The 21,261-nt window shown below is 38.0% G+C and overlaps 1 protein-coding gene across 5 annotated transcripts in view; it reads right to left on the bottom strand.

Moving 5' to 3' along the window:
* Positions 1 to 204: 204 nt before the first annotated feature.
* Tmem260 (transmembrane protein 260) overlaps positions 205 to 21,261 on the bottom strand; it is a 48,965-nt gene continuing 27,908 nt past the window's right edge. The window contains exons 8-16 of one of the 5 annotated variants that reach the window (XM_042682544.1): positions 17,731 to 17,814; positions 16,119 to 16,233; positions 14,494 to 14,663; positions 13,108 to 13,279; positions 10,443 to 10,591; positions 7,486 to 7,662; positions 6,413 to 6,466; positions 4,439 to 4,529; positions 205 to 1,095 (exon numbers count right to left, since the gene is read on the bottom strand). In XM_042682544.1, the coding sequence (XP_042538478.1) occupies positions 841 to 1,095; positions 4,439 to 4,529; positions 6,413 to 6,466; positions 7,486 to 7,662; positions 10,443 to 10,591; positions 13,108 to 13,279; positions 14,494 to 14,663; positions 16,119 to 16,233; positions 17,731 to 17,814 (1,267 nt within the window). In that variant the 3' untranslated portion in view covers positions 205 to 840. The other 4 variants (XM_042682547.1, XM_042682546.1, XM_042682545.1 and 1 more) reach the window with 4 other exon arrangements.

Raw genomic sequence — 21,261 nt, 5'->3', positions numbered from 1 at the left:
ATTATTTGCATTTCTTACTCTGTTCTCTTTAGTAATGTGTATAAAAGATGCTTGTAACAGAAATGAATTTATTGAACAACTTCCCCATCCCCCAATAATCACCCCCCCCCCCCTTTATTTTTTGCATTTGGGCAGCAGGAGCCTACTAATTATTGGGCCTAGATCTGTGAGTCTAAAAGAAGTAATACATAAATATGAAATAAATTGAGTAAATAGAAAATACTTTTTATTTGCCATTCATTTCTGTAACTGAAATAAGCAAACATTAAATTAGCTTTTCTTTTTGGTGATTGTAGGAAAGCTATCGGTTACATTACGATTCAAACTTTTTTCAGAATAACACCTACTGGGAAAGGTAAGTAGTATGAAGTATGAGATGGTGGAACAAGCCATTACTTAAAAAAGAAACCCTAAAATGAAGCATGTCAAGGTTCCTTCTTTTAAAAAACCATTTCACTTGCAAGAAATAGAAAGCGTCTTGGAGTTGGTATGAAGATTTTAAGAATTTAACTTTTAAAACTGATCCTAATAAGCACAGCCCTTAAAAGACTTATGATTAATAGTTTCAGTATAGGAAAACTAGTCATGTAGAACCTAGTATGGACCTAGTCATTTGGTGAGTGAGTGTGGAAGGATGTTTCTGAAAGCCTCTGTGGAAATGCTAATTTGGGAACACAGAATAAACAGAATTTGCATACATAGTACATCTCAGGTGGAGCATCCTCATGCAGTGCTGCTAGCTTTTTGTTTTGTTTGTTTTTGTTTTTGCTTGGAGGAAAAACTTTTGGACTTCAGAATTTTGGAAGCAAAATGACAAGCAGTTTTTCACTTCTTGCTGGGTCAGGCCTTTTTCCTGTTTCTCAGGCTTTGCAGTTCTTTTCTTAGGTGATTGAGAGCAACTGAAATATCAGCTAGCTGGGGATCATTTTGTGCTTTTTGAGTATAGAGACGAAAATGTTTGATGGTTGCAGACAACAGGACTTCCAGGTCTGTGTCTCTCTCCTGAAGACGCAGCATCCGCTCACAGGCGATGGCATAGTTCTTGTGCCAATTCACTGGGTGCTCCTTTTGTAAATTGACAATCTCCTTATACAACTGGAAAACAGCAAAAATGTTGCTATTCCATTGTTGTTCTTTGTCTCTTTTTTCCCCTCAAAAACAGAAAACACAGAGGAATTAATAACACAAGGGGGGAAAAAAAATCTAAGCAGCCTACAGTAAAAATCTAATTGTTGCTAGGCCATGCAGAAAATGCAAGGATGTTACTGTAATTATTACAGTAGCAGGAGGCAAATATGCTTCATCTCAAACTGCTTCTGGGGTTTTCAGATGTTGAGGGGGGAACCCGAGACACATGTGTTAGGACAAAATGCTCTTCCTCCAGAAAGATCTTCTGGGAAAGGATTTAGTGCTAACTGGTGGAAAGCTATTTACTCAACAGGCAGAGAGGTTGAAACTCTAAATTTAGCTGCTGGAGAAAAAATAGCTTTCTTTAGCAGACTGCATGGAAAAAAGAACTGGAAGGAATTTAGAAGTTTTGCTCCACATTATTTATGTGAATTTCTCTCCACATTAAAAACATTAATAATTAGCAACAATAAAAATGATCCAAACAATTCCATTATTGTAATGGTCATAAAGGAGAATTTCAGAGACAGCCTTCGAGTGAGACATCTAAAAATCTTCACGGTAGCTTATAGTTTATGACCTTGATAGTTAAAACTTCGTCCACAAGAATTCAGAAATCTGATTTTTCAACATCAGGCACAGTGCTAATTGTTAGCATTTGATATTGACATTTCCAGAGAAAAGCACATTAAAGTTTAACATAAAAAATGCAGACACAAATCTGAAAAATGGAGTGTTATGCTTGCTTCTTTGTAAATGTCACAGCCAGCCTTCTTGGGGACCACCACACCAGAGCTGGATTCCCAGTTTTCCAGTAGACTCTGAGCACAAAATAGCAATGATGCTTTCTATGGAACAAGCATTTATCTATTTTTTTTTTTTATTAAAATTGCATCCACAGTATCATTTAGTTGAAAGGGACCAATTATATTACTGTCTCTACTTCTATTCCAGAGCAAGACAAATGCACATCTCAAATTCCACAATCCACAATATCATTTTGATATTTAGTAAGTCCCAGGCTTCAATTTGCCTTTTACAGCAACCTCTCTCTTAGTTCCTTTTTAAAAAAATGTTAATTTTGGAGTGTTTTATGGTGAATCTCATTGTTTTAGAATATTCCAAACTTTGTATTTTTTAAAATTGAGATTAAGTGATTACATAAATTTCACATATTTCTCAGTATTGTGGAATAGCGTTACTTAGTTAAAGTCATAAACACATTTTAACCTTCATAAGGCAAACTGTCATTATCATGGTCTATAAAGTTTGTGAATTCTATGAGCTTTGACAATACAATTATTTCTTCACATCAGGTGATATTTACATTTCTTTCTTTTTGCTTAGTGTAAGCTGTTTTCCTTTTCTTGTATGGAAGAGTAAAGGGTCACAAGAAGCAGTTTCATGTACATCAAAGCTAATAAGTCAGCCTCTTCCCTTTTAATCTGTTTCTCTACCCTTTGTTCTTAATCTCTCTTTTTCTCAGTTGCTCCTCTTCCCCAGCTTCTCTCCAAGGAAGAATGTGGGTAAAGGTATAGCAAGCTACTGACACTAAGTAGCCGCTCAATAAACTGTTTTTCACATCCATAAGGGTTTGGGGTCCAAAATACAGACAGCTTTTCAAGGAATTTTTGTTTCCCCACCTGCTGCGTAGCATCCGAGGCTCCATATGACCTATCTACAATTCTTTGGAACAATCACACCACCTTTCTAGAGTGTTCTGTAATTGAGGTAATTGGATGACTGAATCAAATGTGCTGAGCATTAAGTAACCAATAATTTCTCACTATGTGGAATTATACTTTCTTTCCTGTACATTCCTCTGACATTAATCTCCGTGGAGAACTGTCAGTCCACTGGGGACATCTTTAATTTATTCCTATGGGAGCTGGGTACTCCTTGTTCTCTTACTACTTCTGTACTTACTATCACCTAAATGAAGAAGCTACCAAGTAAGGAAGTATATAATCACAAATATTCTTTACACTTCACAAGAATATTCTTGAAGACCTAGTACTAGGGGTGGACTGTGTTGTCTTATAAGTGTTGTTTCATAAATGTTACTGTATACCTGGAGCCATAACCATAGCTATCCCTTGCATTTGCTGAAAAGCATAAAGTCTGCTGTGACAAGGAATCCACAGATAAGCTTCAGCAGCAGCTTGACAACTGACTCCCGCAGACATCACCAGTGAGAAGAGGAACTATCCAGTGAGAACAGGAACTATCTGGAGGTCTCTGATTTCACCACAAAAATATTGCCTGGACTGGATATTGATGAAAACGAACTAAGCAACTCAAGGGCAGCAGTGGAAGGGAGGGAAGGAGAGGGAGAGAAGGAACAGCTTACACACAGCAAAAGGAAAGGAATGGACATATCACCCGATGTGGGAGAAACTGTTCTACTGCGAAAGCTCATCGAATTCACAAACATTTTAGAGCGTGATAATGACAATTTGCCTTGTGAAGTTTAAAATATGTTTGTGACTTTAAGTTTCACTATCTCACAATACTGTGAAATTTATGTAATCACTTAATCTCAATAAAAATTATTTAAAAAATGATGCCTGGTTTTCACAGGATTATAACCCTATATAGAGATGAACAGGATTTGCTATGACTGAGATATGCAAGCTAATTTTTTTTTTTTTTTTTGAGCTACTAGGGTTTGAACTCAGGGTTCCATGCTTGGCTAGGAAGGCACTCTACTACTTGAGCTACAACCTCAGTCCATGAGAACTAATCTTTTAAGTTTTAAGCTCACATTTTTTTTTTTTTTGTCAGTTGTAGGGCCTGAACTCTGGGACTAGGCACTGTCCCCCTCAGCTTTTCAACTCAAGGCTAGCATTCTACCACTTGAGCCACAGCACCACTTCTGGTTTTCTAGTGGTTAATTGGGGATAAGAGTCTCATGGACTTTCCTGCCCAAGCTGGCTTTGAACAGCGATCCTCAGCTCTCAGCCCCCTGAGTATCTAGTATTACAGGCGTGAGCCACCAGCATCCTGGCTCTAACTGCCTTCTATAACTCTCCTTGTGATCACATCAGCCCCACCTCGGTAATCCAGGATAAGCTCTCATAGCAGGACCTCGAACTTACTCACAGCCACAGTCTCCTTTACCATGGATGGTAACATACCAGTAAAGACAGATACTTTGTGTGTCTACCAATTATCCACTTCATACACGGTGATACAATTGAGCATTAGCCCACAGATACAATGCCCACAATAAGCTGGAAACAAAACAAAAAACACTCCAGCCACTACTGCCTTTCCTCCAAATATCCCTCTGTCTACCAGAGTCACATACGTTATATGCATGAGTGTAGAGTCGACCTTTCACCCTGGACGGCATATCTGTGGTTTCTGCCAGGCTAAAGAGGAAGAATGGGGTTTTCATCCTGTGGGTAGGAGAGGGGAATCTTCATTAAAATCACAACATCAAGTTTTCATTCAGGGCCAAATCTCCATGCTTTCAACTGGTATGATATATATAATTCCATCCCTGCCCCAACACACTTTATTTTTGCTTTTGTTCTTGGTTTGAACTTGGGGCTTGTACTTGCTAGGCAAACATGCATGCTACCACTTGACTCTCCTAAGACCTCCTATTGTATGATTTTTAATTTTCCCACACTTATGTAAGTTTACTTAGAACCAAGATACTATCCCCAAGATACATTTAATACCAAATCTTCAGGAAAAAGTGTCCGTTCCTCATGGCTGTCATGACTGGTCTACTCCAGATGTTCACCACTGTCATGCCAGAGCAGCTGGGAGGGGAAGACGTGCGGCCTTTGCCAGTATATCCCTGAAGACCATCACAGGCACTCCTGCCACGTGGGGCCAGTGCTCCAAAGATAACTGGACTCACTGACCAAATGAACCCATTCACATTGTATTCAGCACATCAATTAAACCAATACCTGCATGAATAATGGCCTATTTTCTTCTTTTATGTGATTTCCCCCAGCTTTCCTGCATTCAGTCACAATGAAGAACTATGCAGGCATCTTTGATCAGGTCTTCAAGGCAAGTATTTGTCCCTATGGTTAGACTAGCAACTTCAGAATGCCATTTTCTGGCTGTTCAAAAACTAGTAACATGGATCTGTTTTTGTAATCTTTATGCTGGAGTTGTATAGCTTGACAAATCATTATAAACCTACTTAAAATATGTAAGCCTTTATCATAACTCAATTAATGGTATACAATTCATGGTACAGAAAGAAGCATTCCATATATATTAATACCTCTGTCAGCATTACTTAGAATCTTTAGGCCCAAGACTGCTAGTGTTGGTTGTTTTGATTATTTAAAAAAAAAATACCAGGGTTTGTTTATCTGTCTTTGGGAGTAGAAGGGGAGGCACAGAAATGGAGGCACAAAGGGTGAGCAAATGCAGCAGTGGCACTCACTGGATACTATGTTGAAAATGAATTATACAACTTGTGGGTAGGGCTGGAAGGGAAAAGATGTGTACTATTTACCTGACTTAGGTAGCTTTAATCTCTCTGTGCATCTCCTTTATAATAATAAAAAATTTAAAATAAAATATATTTGATAAAAAACAATAATATCAACAATAATATCTTAAATACGTTATATGGGAAGTATAACTTCTCTCCCTGAACAAGAGAGTAAAACACCTACCATGTAGATGTCAAATTTCTGCAGCTCTATCAGTGTGTTCTATCAGACTGAGAGCTCTATGAGTGTAGGGACTGTGTTGTATTCATGTATGTAGCTCTGAAGGCTGGTGTAGTGCTGGCCTCTAGTAAGCATTAACTGAGGGCTTTCATAACCCACAGACACATTACAAAGGAAGGAAAGGTTGAAATAAACAAATTACATTCAACAGATCTGACTCACGTTAGTTTTTAGCTAAAGTAGGAATATAGTTGTTAAGATGTCTCAGAGTCAGATGTGAGATCTGGATTCTATCACTTGTAGCTGAGTAGCCTTGGAAACTCTCTGTATATCTAGTTTTTTGTTTGTTTGTTTTTTAAATAAAGTAGGTTTAAGAAAGCTTCTTTGTAGGTTGATTAGTACAATGCCTCAAGCCAAATAATTGTTCATAACTTATTTTTATTAACACATCTCTGGGTCCCAAGTGAAAAGTGCCTTAGGCTACTTGTCCACCATATTAAAAACCAGACTGCAGAGCTGGGGGCATGACTCAAGCGGTAGAGTACTTGTGTAGGAAGCATGAGGGCCTAGGATCATCTCCAGTGCTGCAAAAGTAATACAAATGGACTGCAAAGACCAAAATGAATATTGGTTACCTGGCTTGCCACATTTCTTCATTGGCCACAGATTCCCAAGAAGATGGATCAAACCTTCAGTTTCAAGAAAAATAGCATTTTTCTGTGTTACATTTATTGATATAGACAAATGTTTGTTTTATAATCTTATAAGACCATTCAAATCTGCTAGATATTGAAGTACTGATAGTGATCAAATTAAAAAAGTCAATGTATCAGAAGTTTGGTTTGCATAATGAGTTCCAGTGCCTCCAGATAGCAAAGAAGAGATTGTTTGGGTGAGGGGAATAGGAAGACTAGAGGTAGGGGGAAGAGTAGGGGTCAGCTCTTCAAAGAGCTGTTAGGTGGAAGCTAGGTGGTGAAGAAAGGTATAAGCAATGATGATACTTTATGGGCAGCAAATAATTAATAATGTCTAAAAAAAAATGAAATGCAGAGAAAGTGTCCAGAAGCCCTCCTCCCCCTTGGCTTTGAGAAACTTGCTGGAGCTCTGATGCTGCTTGAAGACACTGATCACACCATTTGTTGTTTTTTCTTAATTGAAAATTTACAATTACATATCTATTTTAATAGAATGAAGATAATAAGTAATACTGTACATACATACTACTCATCAGCTGTCTGAAGATCTTTCTTTTCCTTTCTTTCTCTATTCCTTCCTTTTCCTTTCATTCATTCTTTCCTTCCTCCCTTCCTTCTTCCTGTCCTTTCTTTTCTTTTCCTTCTTTCCTCCTTGCCCCTTCCCTTCCTTTCCCTTCCCTTTCCTTTTTTTGTGCCAGTACTGGGGCTTAAATTCAGGGTTTTGAGCTCTCACTTGGCTTTTTCCACTCTCCCATTTGAACGACACATCCAAGATGTGTTATTTTCTCTTTTCTTTGTGGATGGAGGCAGAGTGCTTTGATGTATGCCTGGTTACCTGGTTCTGGCCTGTTACACAATGTGGTATATTCCATTATATTGACCTTTATAGCTTCTGTTCATAGGATTCTGTTGTTTTGTTTTTGAGACAAGGTCTCACTATAGCATCTCAAAATATAATCATTTTTAGGCAAATACAGCTGTTATCTTCTACTTAAAAATGTAACTGTTTATACCTTCCATATTCTTCAGTCCAATTATAAAGGTTTCTTGTTAGTGTAATCCATTTCTCAGGGTTGAATACAATCTCTGAAGGAACTAATTTGTCACAAGAGCCCCAAGGCCAAAGTGAATAGTTCTTTCTCCAGGTCGGGTCACCTTCATGGATTCCAATGCAAGCAAATGTTTCTTTTCTATCAAAGAGATAAAATACATGGCGTGCTTCTAAGTTAAAACTCAAAGTTTTAAGTTAGAAAGTTCCTTTATGACTTCTTAAACTTTAGTTACCAATAAACCACTTATGAACATTTTGGTTTATTAAATCTTTCCCAAGTAATCTTAGTGTAAAACTATTGCTTATGAGGGCGGTAGTAAGGAGACACATCTTCCCACATTTTGTTTTATAATCTTATAAGACCATTCAAATCTGCTAGATATTGAAGTACTGATAGTGATCAAATTAAAAAAGTCAATGTATCAGAAGTTTGGTTTGCATAATGAGTTCCAGTGCCTCCAGATAGCAAAGAAGAGATTGTTTGGGTGAGGGGAATAGGAAGACTAAAGGTAGGGGGAAGAGTAGGGGTCAGCTCTTCAAAGAGCTGGGATCAAGCCTTATTACTATGAAAACTGCTCTGCTACTGCCTAACATGTGGCCTTCCATATCTCTTTTTATCTTATAGGTAAAAATAGAAATAGCCAATGGCTCATGTCTATATTCTCAGCTGCTCAGAAGGCAGTTCACAGTTCCAAGCCAGCCTGGGCAGTTAACCAGGAAAAAGCTGGTTCCAGTGGTAGAGTACCAGCCTTGAGCAAAATATCCCCAGTGAGAGCAGAAGATCCTGAGTTCAAAACCCAGCAGCAGTAGTAGCATGTGCAAGTGCATGCACATGCGCTCGCACGCGCTCGCACACACACACACACACACACACACACACACACAGCAGAACAAAACAAAACAAAACACCCCAGCTTAAGTGTGAATGAAAGGCCTAGGGAGCTGGAAAGTACTAAGGTGACCAGAACCGAGACTGGATATGAACTGCTGACATACTGCTGAGCTGTTAGCCCAAACTGTCAACAGATCTGATTCTGAATGGGATTTACAAAATTGATGACAGAACAGATGACCACCCAGGTCCTGGACCATACATGCGACAGTGCACGTGGGATTCATAGAACTATGACTACAAATGTTTAGAAGATAGAAAAGACATTGGAACCATAATTAAAAGAAGGTAGTCTTAGCTGGGCACTGGTGGCTCATGCCTGTAATCCTAGCTACTCACGAGGCTGAGATCTGAGGATGGCAGCTCAAAGCCAGCTCGGGCAGGAACATCCATGAGACTCTTATCTCCAGTAAACCACTCAGAAAACCAGAGTGGCGCAGTGGCTCAAGTGGTAGAGTGCTAGCCTTGAGCTGAAGAGCTGTGGAATAGTGCCTAGGCCGAGTTCAAGCCCCATGACTGACCAAAAAAAAAAAAGTAGTCTTAGGACAACCTGGCAGTCTCCATTTTACAAAAGACAATTTAAGGAACTCGGCAAACCCAAAACAGGTTATTAAGCTAAAAAGAACATCAATCCCATGCCCGGACTCATCATAATCAAACTGCTGACAACTAAAAACAAAAAACCTTGAAGGTAGCCAGGGAAAGCTGTCACATTTCAACTTATAGTACAATCAATAACTTGAATGAAGGTGGATTTCTCATCAGAAAACACACAAGTCAAAAGTGTCTTTAAAAAAAAAAATCACATTTTTTAATTCCTGGGGAAAATAATCATCAACCCAGAATTCTACATCTGCAAACCTTAAGAAATAAAGGTGAGATAAAATCATTTCCAGATAATGGGAGGATTAAAGAGAACCCACTGATAAGAGTCATGCTCTAGTAGGAACGCTAACAGAATATCTTCCGAAGAGGGGGATGACATCAGAGGGGAGTTGGGATATTAGGGCTGAAGGAACAGCCACAGACCAGGAAAATACCTGGATAAATATTATTGAATAGTTTTTCTTGTAAATTCTTTAATATGTGCATGAAAATTGGAAACGAGAGATAAGGGTTCTACATGGCACTTGAAATGATAAATATTAACCCAAAACAGACTGTGAAAAGCTATGTGTGTAAATGGTAATTGCACAACAATCAGCAGAAAAAACAAAAACTTGTACCAAGATATATGATAAAAACTGCAGGAAAAATTTACTTTTATGTAACAGGAGGGAAGTGGTTAAAGGAATATATTTTAGAGGGTGAACTTATATTATTTCATGAGCCATTGAAAATATCTGTCACTGAAAACTTTGGAATTTTTTTTTCCAAGTCTTTACAAGAAAAAAAAATCATGAAATAAGATTTTCTTCTGTAAGCTCTAGATGAACCCAAGCATTTCATGGACGGGAGAAATGTTCAACACTATACCATTGAAGGAGTTATTTATTCTTGACCTTAACTACAAAATAATTTTATGTTCTCAACTATAGAATTCACAATTCTCTTATTTTATTCTCAGCTAGCATAAACTGTAGGCGTTTTTCTTATTTATAAAAATGTCTTATCCTCTATAAAAATCCTTAAGCTATTTTTATATAGTGATTATTCCTGGAAAAAAATTGTTTTGCACTTAAAAGGGGTCTACGGTGTTGATCAGGAGGAAACTGTAATTGCTTGCGATCCACCTGCCATGATTTCAAGTAGGCAGGCACATCTCCAATTTCTCAGAGTTGTGCTAAGATCTTATTTGCTGTTCTTGCTAATCTGTCTTTATTTTTCCTTTACCCAGAACAATAACATTTATTTCTGCCTGGCCTCATTTATGCACAGATATTCAATTTAATTACAAAGATAATCTCACCGGTGACAGGGAAATAGGTGTAGAAAATTGGTCTTTTGGATGAGGCACAGCTGCTACAGAAACAATTTTAGAAAAGCTTAAGATTTTAGAAAAGCTATTATATGAAAAGAATGCTTACTGTTTATTTATTTCAAGAAAGTGATGAAGATTAAATGTGACCATTCCACTGGGTAATACTCCTTCCACAGGATTCCACCGGTCTCCAGGAAAGTGGACTCCTGGTAAATGCCTTGCCATCTTGGGTAAATACCACTCATAAGTCATCATCTGCAGAAAAATCACAGAAGGCCATACTTTTAGTGTATTGCCTGAAAGAATCAAGCTAATCAAATACTAGGAAAAGTGTAAACAACTCATTAAATGGATGAAAAATACATTTAAACAAGTGAGGAATTAATCATAGGGGTACTCTTTTAAGAGTGAGTTATGGGCTGGGAAGGTTGTTCAGTGGTCAGTGCTTGCCTTGCATGCACAAAGCCCTGAGTTCGATTCCTCAGCACCACATAAGCAGAAAAAGCCAGAAGTGGTACCATAGCTCAAGTGGTAGAGCGCTAGCCTTGAGCTGAAGAGCCGAGGGACAGTGTCCAGGCCTAGAGTTCAGGCCCACAACTGACAAAAAAAAGAAAAGAAAAAAAAAAAGTGAGTTACACCTTGGAACCTATGTGTTAAGAAGTCTATCATCCATGACATTAATACCAAACTTCATTTAGCCTCATGCATTTGACCTACAGTCCAGATGAATTCCCCATTCTTATTCTTGGGGAATGTGCACTTGGCTTTCAGAACAGCATCACTGGAAGTCAGACACTTCCAGTCTCTTCAGCTCCATGGTATGTTACTCTAACACTCTGAACATTCCTCCAGTAGAACTCTAGGCCTACAGCACCTGGCTAAAATTTCTCTGATGGCCAAACTAGACAACCTAGATAAAACACAGACATGTAACATATCTACACTCTTTCAATGCATTTCTTCCAAAGAACCTATAATAAGTTAGTTATAATTCTGCCCTTCATAAGTACAATCATGTCGTAACCTAAGCCTCAAAGTTAAAAAATCCTTTTGTTTGGCTGGGTGCCAATGGCTTATGCCTGTAACCCTAGCTACTCTAGAGGCTGAGATCTGAGAATCATGGTTTAAATCAGCCCAGGAAGAAAAGCCTGTGAAATTCTCTAATTAACCAGCAAAAAACCTGAAGTGGGCACATAGCCCAAGTGATCAGCACAAGCGAAAGCACCAGACCTTGAGTTCAAGCCCCCCCCCCCCCCCAAAATATAGTACAATAGCACGTACCAATAAATAAGCTAGCTTTTGCCAGAAATTAGACTGAAGATAAAAATCTACCAACTTGGGGCTGGGAAGGTGGCTCAGTGGTAGAGTGCTTGCCTTGCATGCCTGAGGCCCTGGGTTCAATTCCTCAGCACCACATAAGCAAAAAGCAAAAAGCCAGAAGTGGCATGTGGCTCAAGTGGTAGAGCGCTAGCCTCGAGCTGAAGAGCTGAGAGACAGCGCCCAGGCCCAGAGTTCAGGCCCACGACTGGACTCAAAAAAAAAAAAAAAAAAAAAAAAACTGGTAGAGCACTAGCCTTGAGCTGAAGAGCTGAGGGACAGCACCCAGGCCCAGAGTTCAGGCCCCACAACCGGACCCCCCCCCCCCAAAAAAAATCCACCAGCTTGTGTGCAAATATAAATGAGAATAACTTATTAATACATGTGTAGTTTGCAAAAATTTTCACATAAGGCATCTGAACGTGTTTTGTATAGTTTTCACCCAAAATTCTAATTATTCTTTAATTCAACACAATTTATCAAAACAAGTATTTGCCTGATATTCTGCTTGATTGAATTTATCATTATTCTTTTTTTTTGGTCTGGTCGTGGGGCCTGAACTCTGGGCCTGGGCGCTGTCCCTCAGCTCTTCATCTCAAGGCTAGCGCTCTATCACTTGAGCCACAGCGTCACTTCTGGCTTTTTTCTTTTTGCTTATGTGGTGCTGAGGAATGGAACCCAGGGCCTGAAGCATTTTGCAAGGCAAGCGCTCTACCACTGAGCCACCTTCCCAACCTCAAAACATATTAATTTTTTTTTGTGCCAGCCCTGGGGTTTGAAGTTAGGGCCTGGGCACCGTCTCTCACTTTTTGTTTTTTTTGCTCAAGGCTAGTGCTCTATACCTTCTGGTGTTTCGGTGGTTATTGGGAGACAAGAGTGTCAGGGGTTTTCCTGCTGGGGCTGGATTGGAATTGTGATCCTCAGATCCCAGCCCCTTGAGTAGGTAGGAGTTTAGGTACCTAGCTAACATATTAATTTTTAATGAAAACTATTCAGTTTAAATGAGAAAGAGACAAGTCATATAATTTATGCCATGAGCTATGAAATAAGCCAAAGAATGTGATAAACCTTCGACCTAAGAATGATTATGACTTAGGTGTGGTTACACGTTTGTAATCCCAGCATGCAGGAAGGCGAGGCAGTTTCTGAGTTTGAGGTTACATTGAAAGATCCTCCTGTCTCAAAAAGGCAAAACCAAACCAAAACAAAAAATTCACCATCAATAGATCATGAAAATTATATCCATCACTGGTTTTTGAAGTTTATTTATGTGTTTATTTGGAGTATCACTATGTTGTCCAGGTTCATCTTTAAGTCTTAGACTTTCGCGATCCTCCTACCTTGGCTTCCCCAGTAGCTAGAACTATAGGTATGTATTATCATCTGGCTAAAAGGATTTAAAAAAATGTTTTGGGATGATTGCTATATTCTGACTGTATTTTTCATATACTTACTTCTTGGTCTACTAATGAAATATCAGGTCTCAGCCCCTCACAGTAATGCATGTAACGAAGAGAATTTCCAGGTAAATCTCCTCTGAGTAAGATGATTGCATCATGAGGCATAGAGTCTAGAAGGTTCTTTGCAAATTTATCAATCACATTGTTGGTTCTTTGGTCACAAATACTAAATAAAAAGATTTTAAAAGTTAAAACAGCAAATCTTTGCTACAGTTTTAAAAATAGCTTGTTTTCCCCTGCTGTTTCTTTCCCATCACACAATCTACATTTAGCATTTCAAAGTATTTTAATTGCTATCCTCTGAGAAGATATATATATATATATATATATTTCATATATATATATATATTTCATATATATATATATATATGAAAAAGTGCTATCATCTGATAACAAAAGGGGAGGTAACTGTTAAGGAACAAAATAGCTTTATTTTACATCTAGAATTTATAATTATTTCTATACAAAGGGAATCAGTTCAGGGTCAAGAATCGCTACTTCTTCCCCAGAAAGTAATGCAACTTCATTTAACAATTTCTGGTTGCACAGAAAACTGAAGATAATTTCATATTAATTCTATTTTCTCCAAAGGAACTTTTGGAAATACAAAAGGAAATCTGTCAGTTTCTGACACAAATTTATTTGACACTTGTGTGACTCTTGCACGCAGAGGTCGGTCCTTCCCATCATCTTCCTGTAGCCCAAGGTCCCTATGTTCTTTTCTCCCAAGGAGTCTCTAGGAAATAAGACCAATGAGAAGGAAGGCATGGAACAGTTCATTGAGTTTTTGCTTCTCTCTAGACATTTTTTGCTATTTGTCACTATAGCAAAATAGTTCCTTTCAATCATAAAGTGGACCTTCTCACTTCAGATTCATAGAGAACCTTCTATGAATAGAGAAAAGGACCACAAGAGAGATAATGCAGCAAGAACTAGAAACGGCAGTATACTTCCTCTAGTTATCAGGTCCATCAACTGACAAAGCCCAGGAACACTGCCTGAGGCTGAATCACTAAGTTAGTATCACAAAGAAAATCAACAATCTAGGAATCCCTGCCTTTGCCATCAGTGCCATAATGACTGCTTCTATATAGATGTAACTATATAGATGTAACTATTTTTCATCAGGAAACTTGTTATCTACTCTATTTCTCTAGGTAAATTAAAAAAAATCAAAACAAGATGAAACATCCAGCCTTGTGCAGATATCCCCTGTTACTAAGCCTGGACTGCCCTGGTGATCAGGGCATTCAGACCAAGCTGTCTCATTTCAGGTCTTAGAAACCAACAGAGGTGAAAAGTAAAATAAAGCTCCAAAATCGAAATGACCAGATATTTTTGGCTTGAGTTACTTTCCAAAAGATAACCACGTGCTGTTACCTGTAATTAGAATATAGCTGGTAAACTACAAACAGAGTTGCTGAAAGCCACTCCAGATGCTGCAGCCCACTGCTGTTCAGCACTCGATTAGTCTCAGACACAAGTGCAGACAAACCAACGCCAGCAAGGACGGCCACCACAGCATTGCTTTGCATCCAGAATCGTTCCACCTAGGAAGGAGACACACAAGCTGTATGTTTAGGTAAGAAGTTGATTCTGTCAGTCAGGTGTGTGGGTACTTTACAAATATATAATTTACTCAGACCCTCCTAACTCATCTCCTGAGTCTAGCCCCAGGTCACTTTATTTTACCAGCTTTGAAATATTCCTCCCCAGCTTGGAACCACATATTCATCTCAATACTGTAGCCTTCACCTTGAACCCCAGTAGTAAGTAGGGTGAAGGAAGTAGAAAAGTGATTTCACTTTACCCCCTTTTTATCCACATAGAAAAGCAAGCTCTCTTCTCTTCCTCTCCCTGACTTCTTCCTGTGGGTTGGCAGCTGGGGCTAGGCCTGTACAGCTTTCCTTTTCTTTTTCAAGACTCTCCCTTTCCCTTGGAAGACAACTGTCCACAGGAAGCACTAGGCCAGGGCAGACTCTGTATCTGTGGCACCCATGGGTGGGAGTGGTTGGGGCGGAGCCAGTCTTACATGGCACTATGGTGAATACTGGTGAGCCTACCCACTCTAGAGGCAGCATGAGGACATCCCTTTGCCCACCATGGTGCCACATCCTCCAGTTTCAGGGTGACTCCTTAGTTCTTGAAAAAACACCAACTGGACCCGGGCGCTGGTGGCTCACGCCTGTAATCCTAGCTATTCAGGGGGCTGAGATCTGAGGATCGAGGTTCAAAGCCAACCCAAGCAGCAAAGTCTGTGAGATTCTTATCTCCAATAAACACCAGAAAAACCAGAAGTGGCGCTGTGGTTCAAGTGGTAGAGCATTTGTCTTGAGCTCAAGCGCTGAGGGACAGTGCCTAGGCCCAGAGTTCAAGCACAATAGCCAAAAACACAACAATAACAACAACAACAACAACAAAAACACCAATTGGTTTCAACTGCTGGAAAAGGGCTATCTTCATTTAGAGTTTCTATTATATAAGAGAAAAGCCCTAACTTCAGATGGCTACCAGGGAAAATAGAAACATAGGTTCTCTTTTGGGACTGGTAAGGTAAGAAGTAAGGGTACAGGTTGATAAAGATTCTCCTATTAGGATTAATACCATCCATCCATCCATCCATCTATCTACAGAGAGAGAGAGAGAGAGAGAGAGAAATCCTTAAAAAAATTCCAAGTGAAGTGCAGTTGGACTCATATTTGCAAACAGATACACAGGCTCACAGAGGCACACGCACACACGCATACAGAGGCACACACAACTACTGAATTCTTAGGTTTATTTTTTTCAAATTGGCTACTCTGTTAACTAAAAATAAATGTACCTTTTTCCTCTAAAAATAGGCCACAGTTTTGATGGCTCAATGACTTAATTTGTGGCTTATAAGAACATATTTACAATTTTAACAATTCTGAAATCATTTGCCTTTCTACAAGGCTCATGAAAGACACTTGAACAATTTTTACAAACTTTCTAGTTAAAAGATATATCTAAGTAAAACTTACCACACCCATGAAAAGTGGTTTTGAAATATCTAGATTTGCCCTCCATGCAAAGAATAATGAATAAATGCAAAACATTGCAGTAAAAAGCCGAACTAGAGATGGAGTCTGTCTGTCCCTAAAAATAAACAATAAAAGTATGTTTAACGTTGCCTGTATGTATACCATAATATTACATACACTTAAACTTTAGGAAATATTCTGAACTAGGAAGCTTTCCATTTTCAATAAGAAATATTTAAATTAAAAAAATCCTCATTGGAATAACTGACACTAAACATAATAATAAAATTAAATTGCATTATAAACTTAGTAGTAAAGATGTAAAGTTGAAATTTACATGAAATATGAATAATTTTATAAACTTTGTGAAGCAGTCAAGAATATATAAAAATTGAAGCCTATTTTCATGCACAATATATCAAGGGTTTCAAAATGTAAAAACAGCATTAAGAATTTAGTTGTAATGCACTATGTTCATAAAATGTTTGTTAAATAGTAACTCCTTTATACAACTACTTTAAGATAATAAAAAATATTTTTAAAAAAAAAAAAAGAGTTTAGTAGTATGAGAAGGTATGTTAGTATAATGTTTGACAAAAGTTAGATCACATCTCTGTCAAGAACCTTAAACTATAATAGGTGATTCTGTTATCTGACATACAGGTACAAATAAATCTGTAAGCATGAATAAACGTAATCTATACAAGTGCTTTAGTATTAGCATCACTTACAATAGTAGAAAAGTAGAAGCAATCTACTAATCCTTTTGAATGAGTTTTCCAGGGCTGGCTAGGGAGGTCTCTTAGTCACAAAGCACTACCCTACCATGTGCAAGGCCCTGGGTTTGATACTCAGCACCATCAATCAATCAAATTTATAAATAACTCTTCTATAGTCAATCGATGGATGGAATATAACATACAGTATTTAAGTGATCTTAAGGATTTTTTTTACTATAGGAGAATGGTATCTACATGATGCTAAATGCTAAGCAAAGAAAACTATAAACATATGCATGCTTATATACATATATGCATATGTGTATATATAAGTACATATGTATATATGTACATGTATATATGCATATATGTATAGGTACATATACATATGTTTATGACAACATATCAGGAAGTAAATGAATAGAAAACAAATGGGAATGAATAATTCTATACTTTTAAGGCTTTTTTAATCATCAGAAAAATTAAAATAATTGTTTGCTTCTTTGGCAAATCAACATTAGCTTTACACCAGTGGTTTAGGACATCAAACGACTTATCTGTCTCAACTCTCATAAACTGGTCAAATGTTTGAAATCATTTATAATCAGAGGACAGAATAAAATAGCAAGAAAATAATACATATTTGCCTCAATGGAATATAAATACTGGCACCATTCTAGAAGGGAAGCTTTTAAACATTAATTCAAAGAAGTGGAGGTGTGACTCAAGTGGTAGAGCACCAGCCTAGAGTAAAAAAGCCAAGCAAGAGTGTGAGACCCTGAGTTCAAGCCTGAATACCAGCACACATGCACACACACCCACACACCCCATTAATTCAATTCATGAAAATGAAAAAAAAAAAAAACATCAAGAGAAAGAATTGTGTTACTCACTTTTTTACAGAACATATATTAGCCCAGACTGCAAGGGCTTGGATATTGAATGAAAGCTCTGTCTTCATACTGGTTACTTGAGAACTGTAAAATCAAAACTTTATCAGCTGAAAACATACTTGATAAATTCCCAAGAAAATGTTCTCTCTAGAAAAAAATCTGATTTTGCACTGACCCATTTTAAGGACTGTGATTGGAGTTTTATTTTGTCATCTAATAAGTTAAGGAAAGAATTACACAGTTCTAAGATGTTTTTCAAATATAATATTTGGTTATCAACATATATAAATTAGGACAGTAACAGGACCAATATTTTTTCATTTTTTATTTTGGTACACTGTATAGGACATCCCTGATTTTTCTGCTAAGAAGTTGCTTGCAAGAACTTATGTTAGTGGTGTGAATATGGTGACCAATGAGTTAACAAATGAAGACAAAATTAAATTAATTTTCTAAAGATTCAATCATAAAGGGGGAAAAAGGCCTAGGAACTTGTAATCATTCTTTTCTGTATTATCTTCTTCCTTAAGAAAGCTTCCCTCTCTACAGTTTTTGGCTTACAAAATGTTTAAGCAGGGGCTGGGAAGGTGGCTCAGTGGTAGAGCGCTTGCCTTGCATGCATGAGGCCCTGGGTTTGATTCCTCAGCACCACATAAGCAAAAAGAAAAAAGTCGGAAGTGGCGCTGTGGTTCAAGTGGTAGAGTGCTAGCCTTGAGCTGAAGAGCTGAGGGACAGCGCCCAGGCCCAGAGTTCAGGCTCCACGACTGGACCCAAAAAAACAAAAAACAAAAACAAAAGCAAAATGTTTAAGCAATCTCAGAGAAAATTATTCTCCTCTCTCCAATTAAACTAATTAATTCCATGAATTCATAAGAAAACTTCAAATGTCTAAGTTGCAATATAGTCACTGCTGTAGCAGTTTTTTTTAAATTTCTAAATAAAGAAAGAAGTTTATACACCATCTCAAGAAATTTCTCCCTACTGGCAATTTTACTGGAGAAAATGTGATGCCATAATTAAGGAAAATATACAATGTGTATTTTACTAATGGAGACCCATCTTACCATGAGAAGCTATCCTAACTCATCTGCAAATACACTTGAAAAATTGATTCCGGCATGGGGCCTATTTCTTCAAAAGAAATGGAGTCAGTCTCAAAATTAATTCTTAGCGAACTGTTGCTTAAATGTAAGCTCTAGAATATGGTTACTGCCTAAGGTTAGATTCAATAATTTCCTTGTACAGGATTGCAATTTAGAGATATGCATGGGTAAAGAATTTAATTTGCTTGACTGGAAGAGGGTAGATGATTGGGCCCCACCACGTTGAAGGATTTCCTGGTAGGTTAATTATGAACCATCTTTCTCAACATTCCTGTCCACCTGAAACAATCATGCCGAGAGTATAGGGCTAGGCCTCCAACCATGTGGGTGGAGTTCCCTAGCATGGCTTCCATCTAATCTTGTCTTTTTTTTTCTTTTTCTGGCTAAAAACCCAACAGCTATTATTTAACTTACATTAAGTACATGACTGTTATGTGCGACTAATACAAGCTGGATATACAGTCTAGGGTTACTCTTGGGAGTTCTTTGGGGATCCAGTGGGATTTGCTAAGGGTAAAAAGTATCACAGTAATCCTGAATGCTCGATCCAATGACCTTGGAGAGGTGGGTAGAAAAGAACAAGCAGTCACTCTTTCCACATGGGCTACCAAGGGACACAGTGAACTCAAAAGCCAACAATGAATTGTTAAAAGAAGATGTGGCTTCTGCTGCTCCTCTCCAACAAAAGAAAAAGGGATCATAAAAGTTTGAGACAGACACCCAAAGAAATACTTAAAATCTGCCAGGCACCGGTGGCTCACGCCTGTAGTCCTAGCTATTCAGGAGGCTGAGATCTGAGGATTATGGTTCAAAGCCAGCCCAGGCAGGAAAGTCCATAAGACTCATCTCTAATTAACCATGACAAAGCAAGAAGTAGAGCTGTGGCTCCAGTAGGAAAAGCACGAGCTTTGAACACAAAAGCTCCTCTGGGACAGTGCCCTGCCACTAAGTTCAGGCCCAGGAAAGGCACACAGACACACACAGGCACACACAGACATACAGACACAATCAGTTGTAAGAATGACAAAAAAGATGATGTAAGAATAATTGAAGTCAGGAAAATTTTTTCAAAATAGTGTAAAGGGAAAACCACAAGATTAATAAAATAGTATGCATATTATGAATCTTTTTTTTTTGTGCTAGCCTGTGTGCCGATTGAAGGTGTTGGGCACAAATCAGTGTTTTAAAAACAAACTATGAAGAGCTTAGAAAAATATAAACAAATGTAAACAGACTATTATAATAGTATTATCTCTTGATTATAGATTGTTCAAAAATTTTTCCTTACTCGTGTTTTCTAAATTTTCTATAATGATAATCTTTTTTAAAGCAAAAAAAAAGTTGTTCAATAAAACAATAATAATAAAGGACAAATGTTAGAAAGCAAGCCAGTAAGTAAGCTAAATAAAATCTGTGCGAACAAGCTGGGCACTGGTGGCTCATGCCTATAATCCTAGCTACTCAGGAGGCTGAGATCTGAGAATCGGGGTTCGAAGACAAACACAGCAGACAAATCTGAGTCCCTTATCTCCAATTAACCAGAAAAAAAAATCCAGAATTGAAGCTCAAATGGTAGAGCATCAGCCATGAGTGAAAAAGCTAAGCAAAGTGTGAGAGCTCAAGGTTCTGAGTTCAAGCCCTAGTACTGACAAAGAAAAGAGAAAAAGAGAAAAAAGAAAGAGAAAGAAAAAGAGAAAGAGAGAGAAAGGGAGAGAGAGAAATAGAAAAAGAGAGGGAGGGAAGGAAAAGGAAAGAAGGGGAAAATCTATGAGCTGTTTCATATATAAAGTTGTTTGTTCAAATAGCTCTACGAGTTATTTGAACTGGCAATCAGTGTTAGTTAGTGTTAGTGTTATTAAAAATCTGTTTAGCCAGGCATTGTTGGCACATGCCTGTAAGCCTAGCAGTTCAGGAGGCTGAGATCTGAAGACTGCAATTCAAAGCTAGCCTCAGCAGGAAAGTCTGTGATACTCTTCTGTCCAAATAACACCAAAAGGCCAGAAGCGGAGCTGTGGCTCAAGTGGTAGAGCATTAGTCTTGAGCATAAAAGCTTAGGGACAGCACCCACGCCTCGAGTTCAAGCCCCAGGGCTGGCACCAAAAGTAATTAATTCTAAAGCATTATAATTGGTATTGATTTGGTATGATATTTTAACTTGCTACATATTTTTCAAGTTGTTTTAATCTGTGTAGGTTTTAAATATTAAAAAAAACTAGAACAAGAGCAACTTATTTATAAAACAAAACTACATTGAGCAATTCTATGCAACTAACATGAAACACTTCCCTCCCTTTTTTTTTTGGTTGGTGGTGGGCTTGAACTCTGGGCCTGAGTAGTGTCCCTCAGCTCTTCAGCTCAAGGATAGTGCTCTACCACTTGAGCCGGTGCCACTTCTGGTTTTCTGGTGGTTTATTATAGATAAGAGTTT

This window comes from Dipodomys spectabilis, unplaced genomic scaffold (genome assembly GCF_019054845.1).
Source record: "Dipodomys spectabilis isolate Male_0828 unplaced genomic scaffold, ASM1905484v1 ptg000073l, whole genome shotgun sequence".
NCBI classification, from domain to species: Eukaryota; Metazoa; Chordata; class Mammalia; order Rodentia; family Heteromyidae; genus Dipodomys; species Dipodomys spectabilis.
This window is presented reverse-complemented; position numbering and strand designations above follow the sequence as displayed.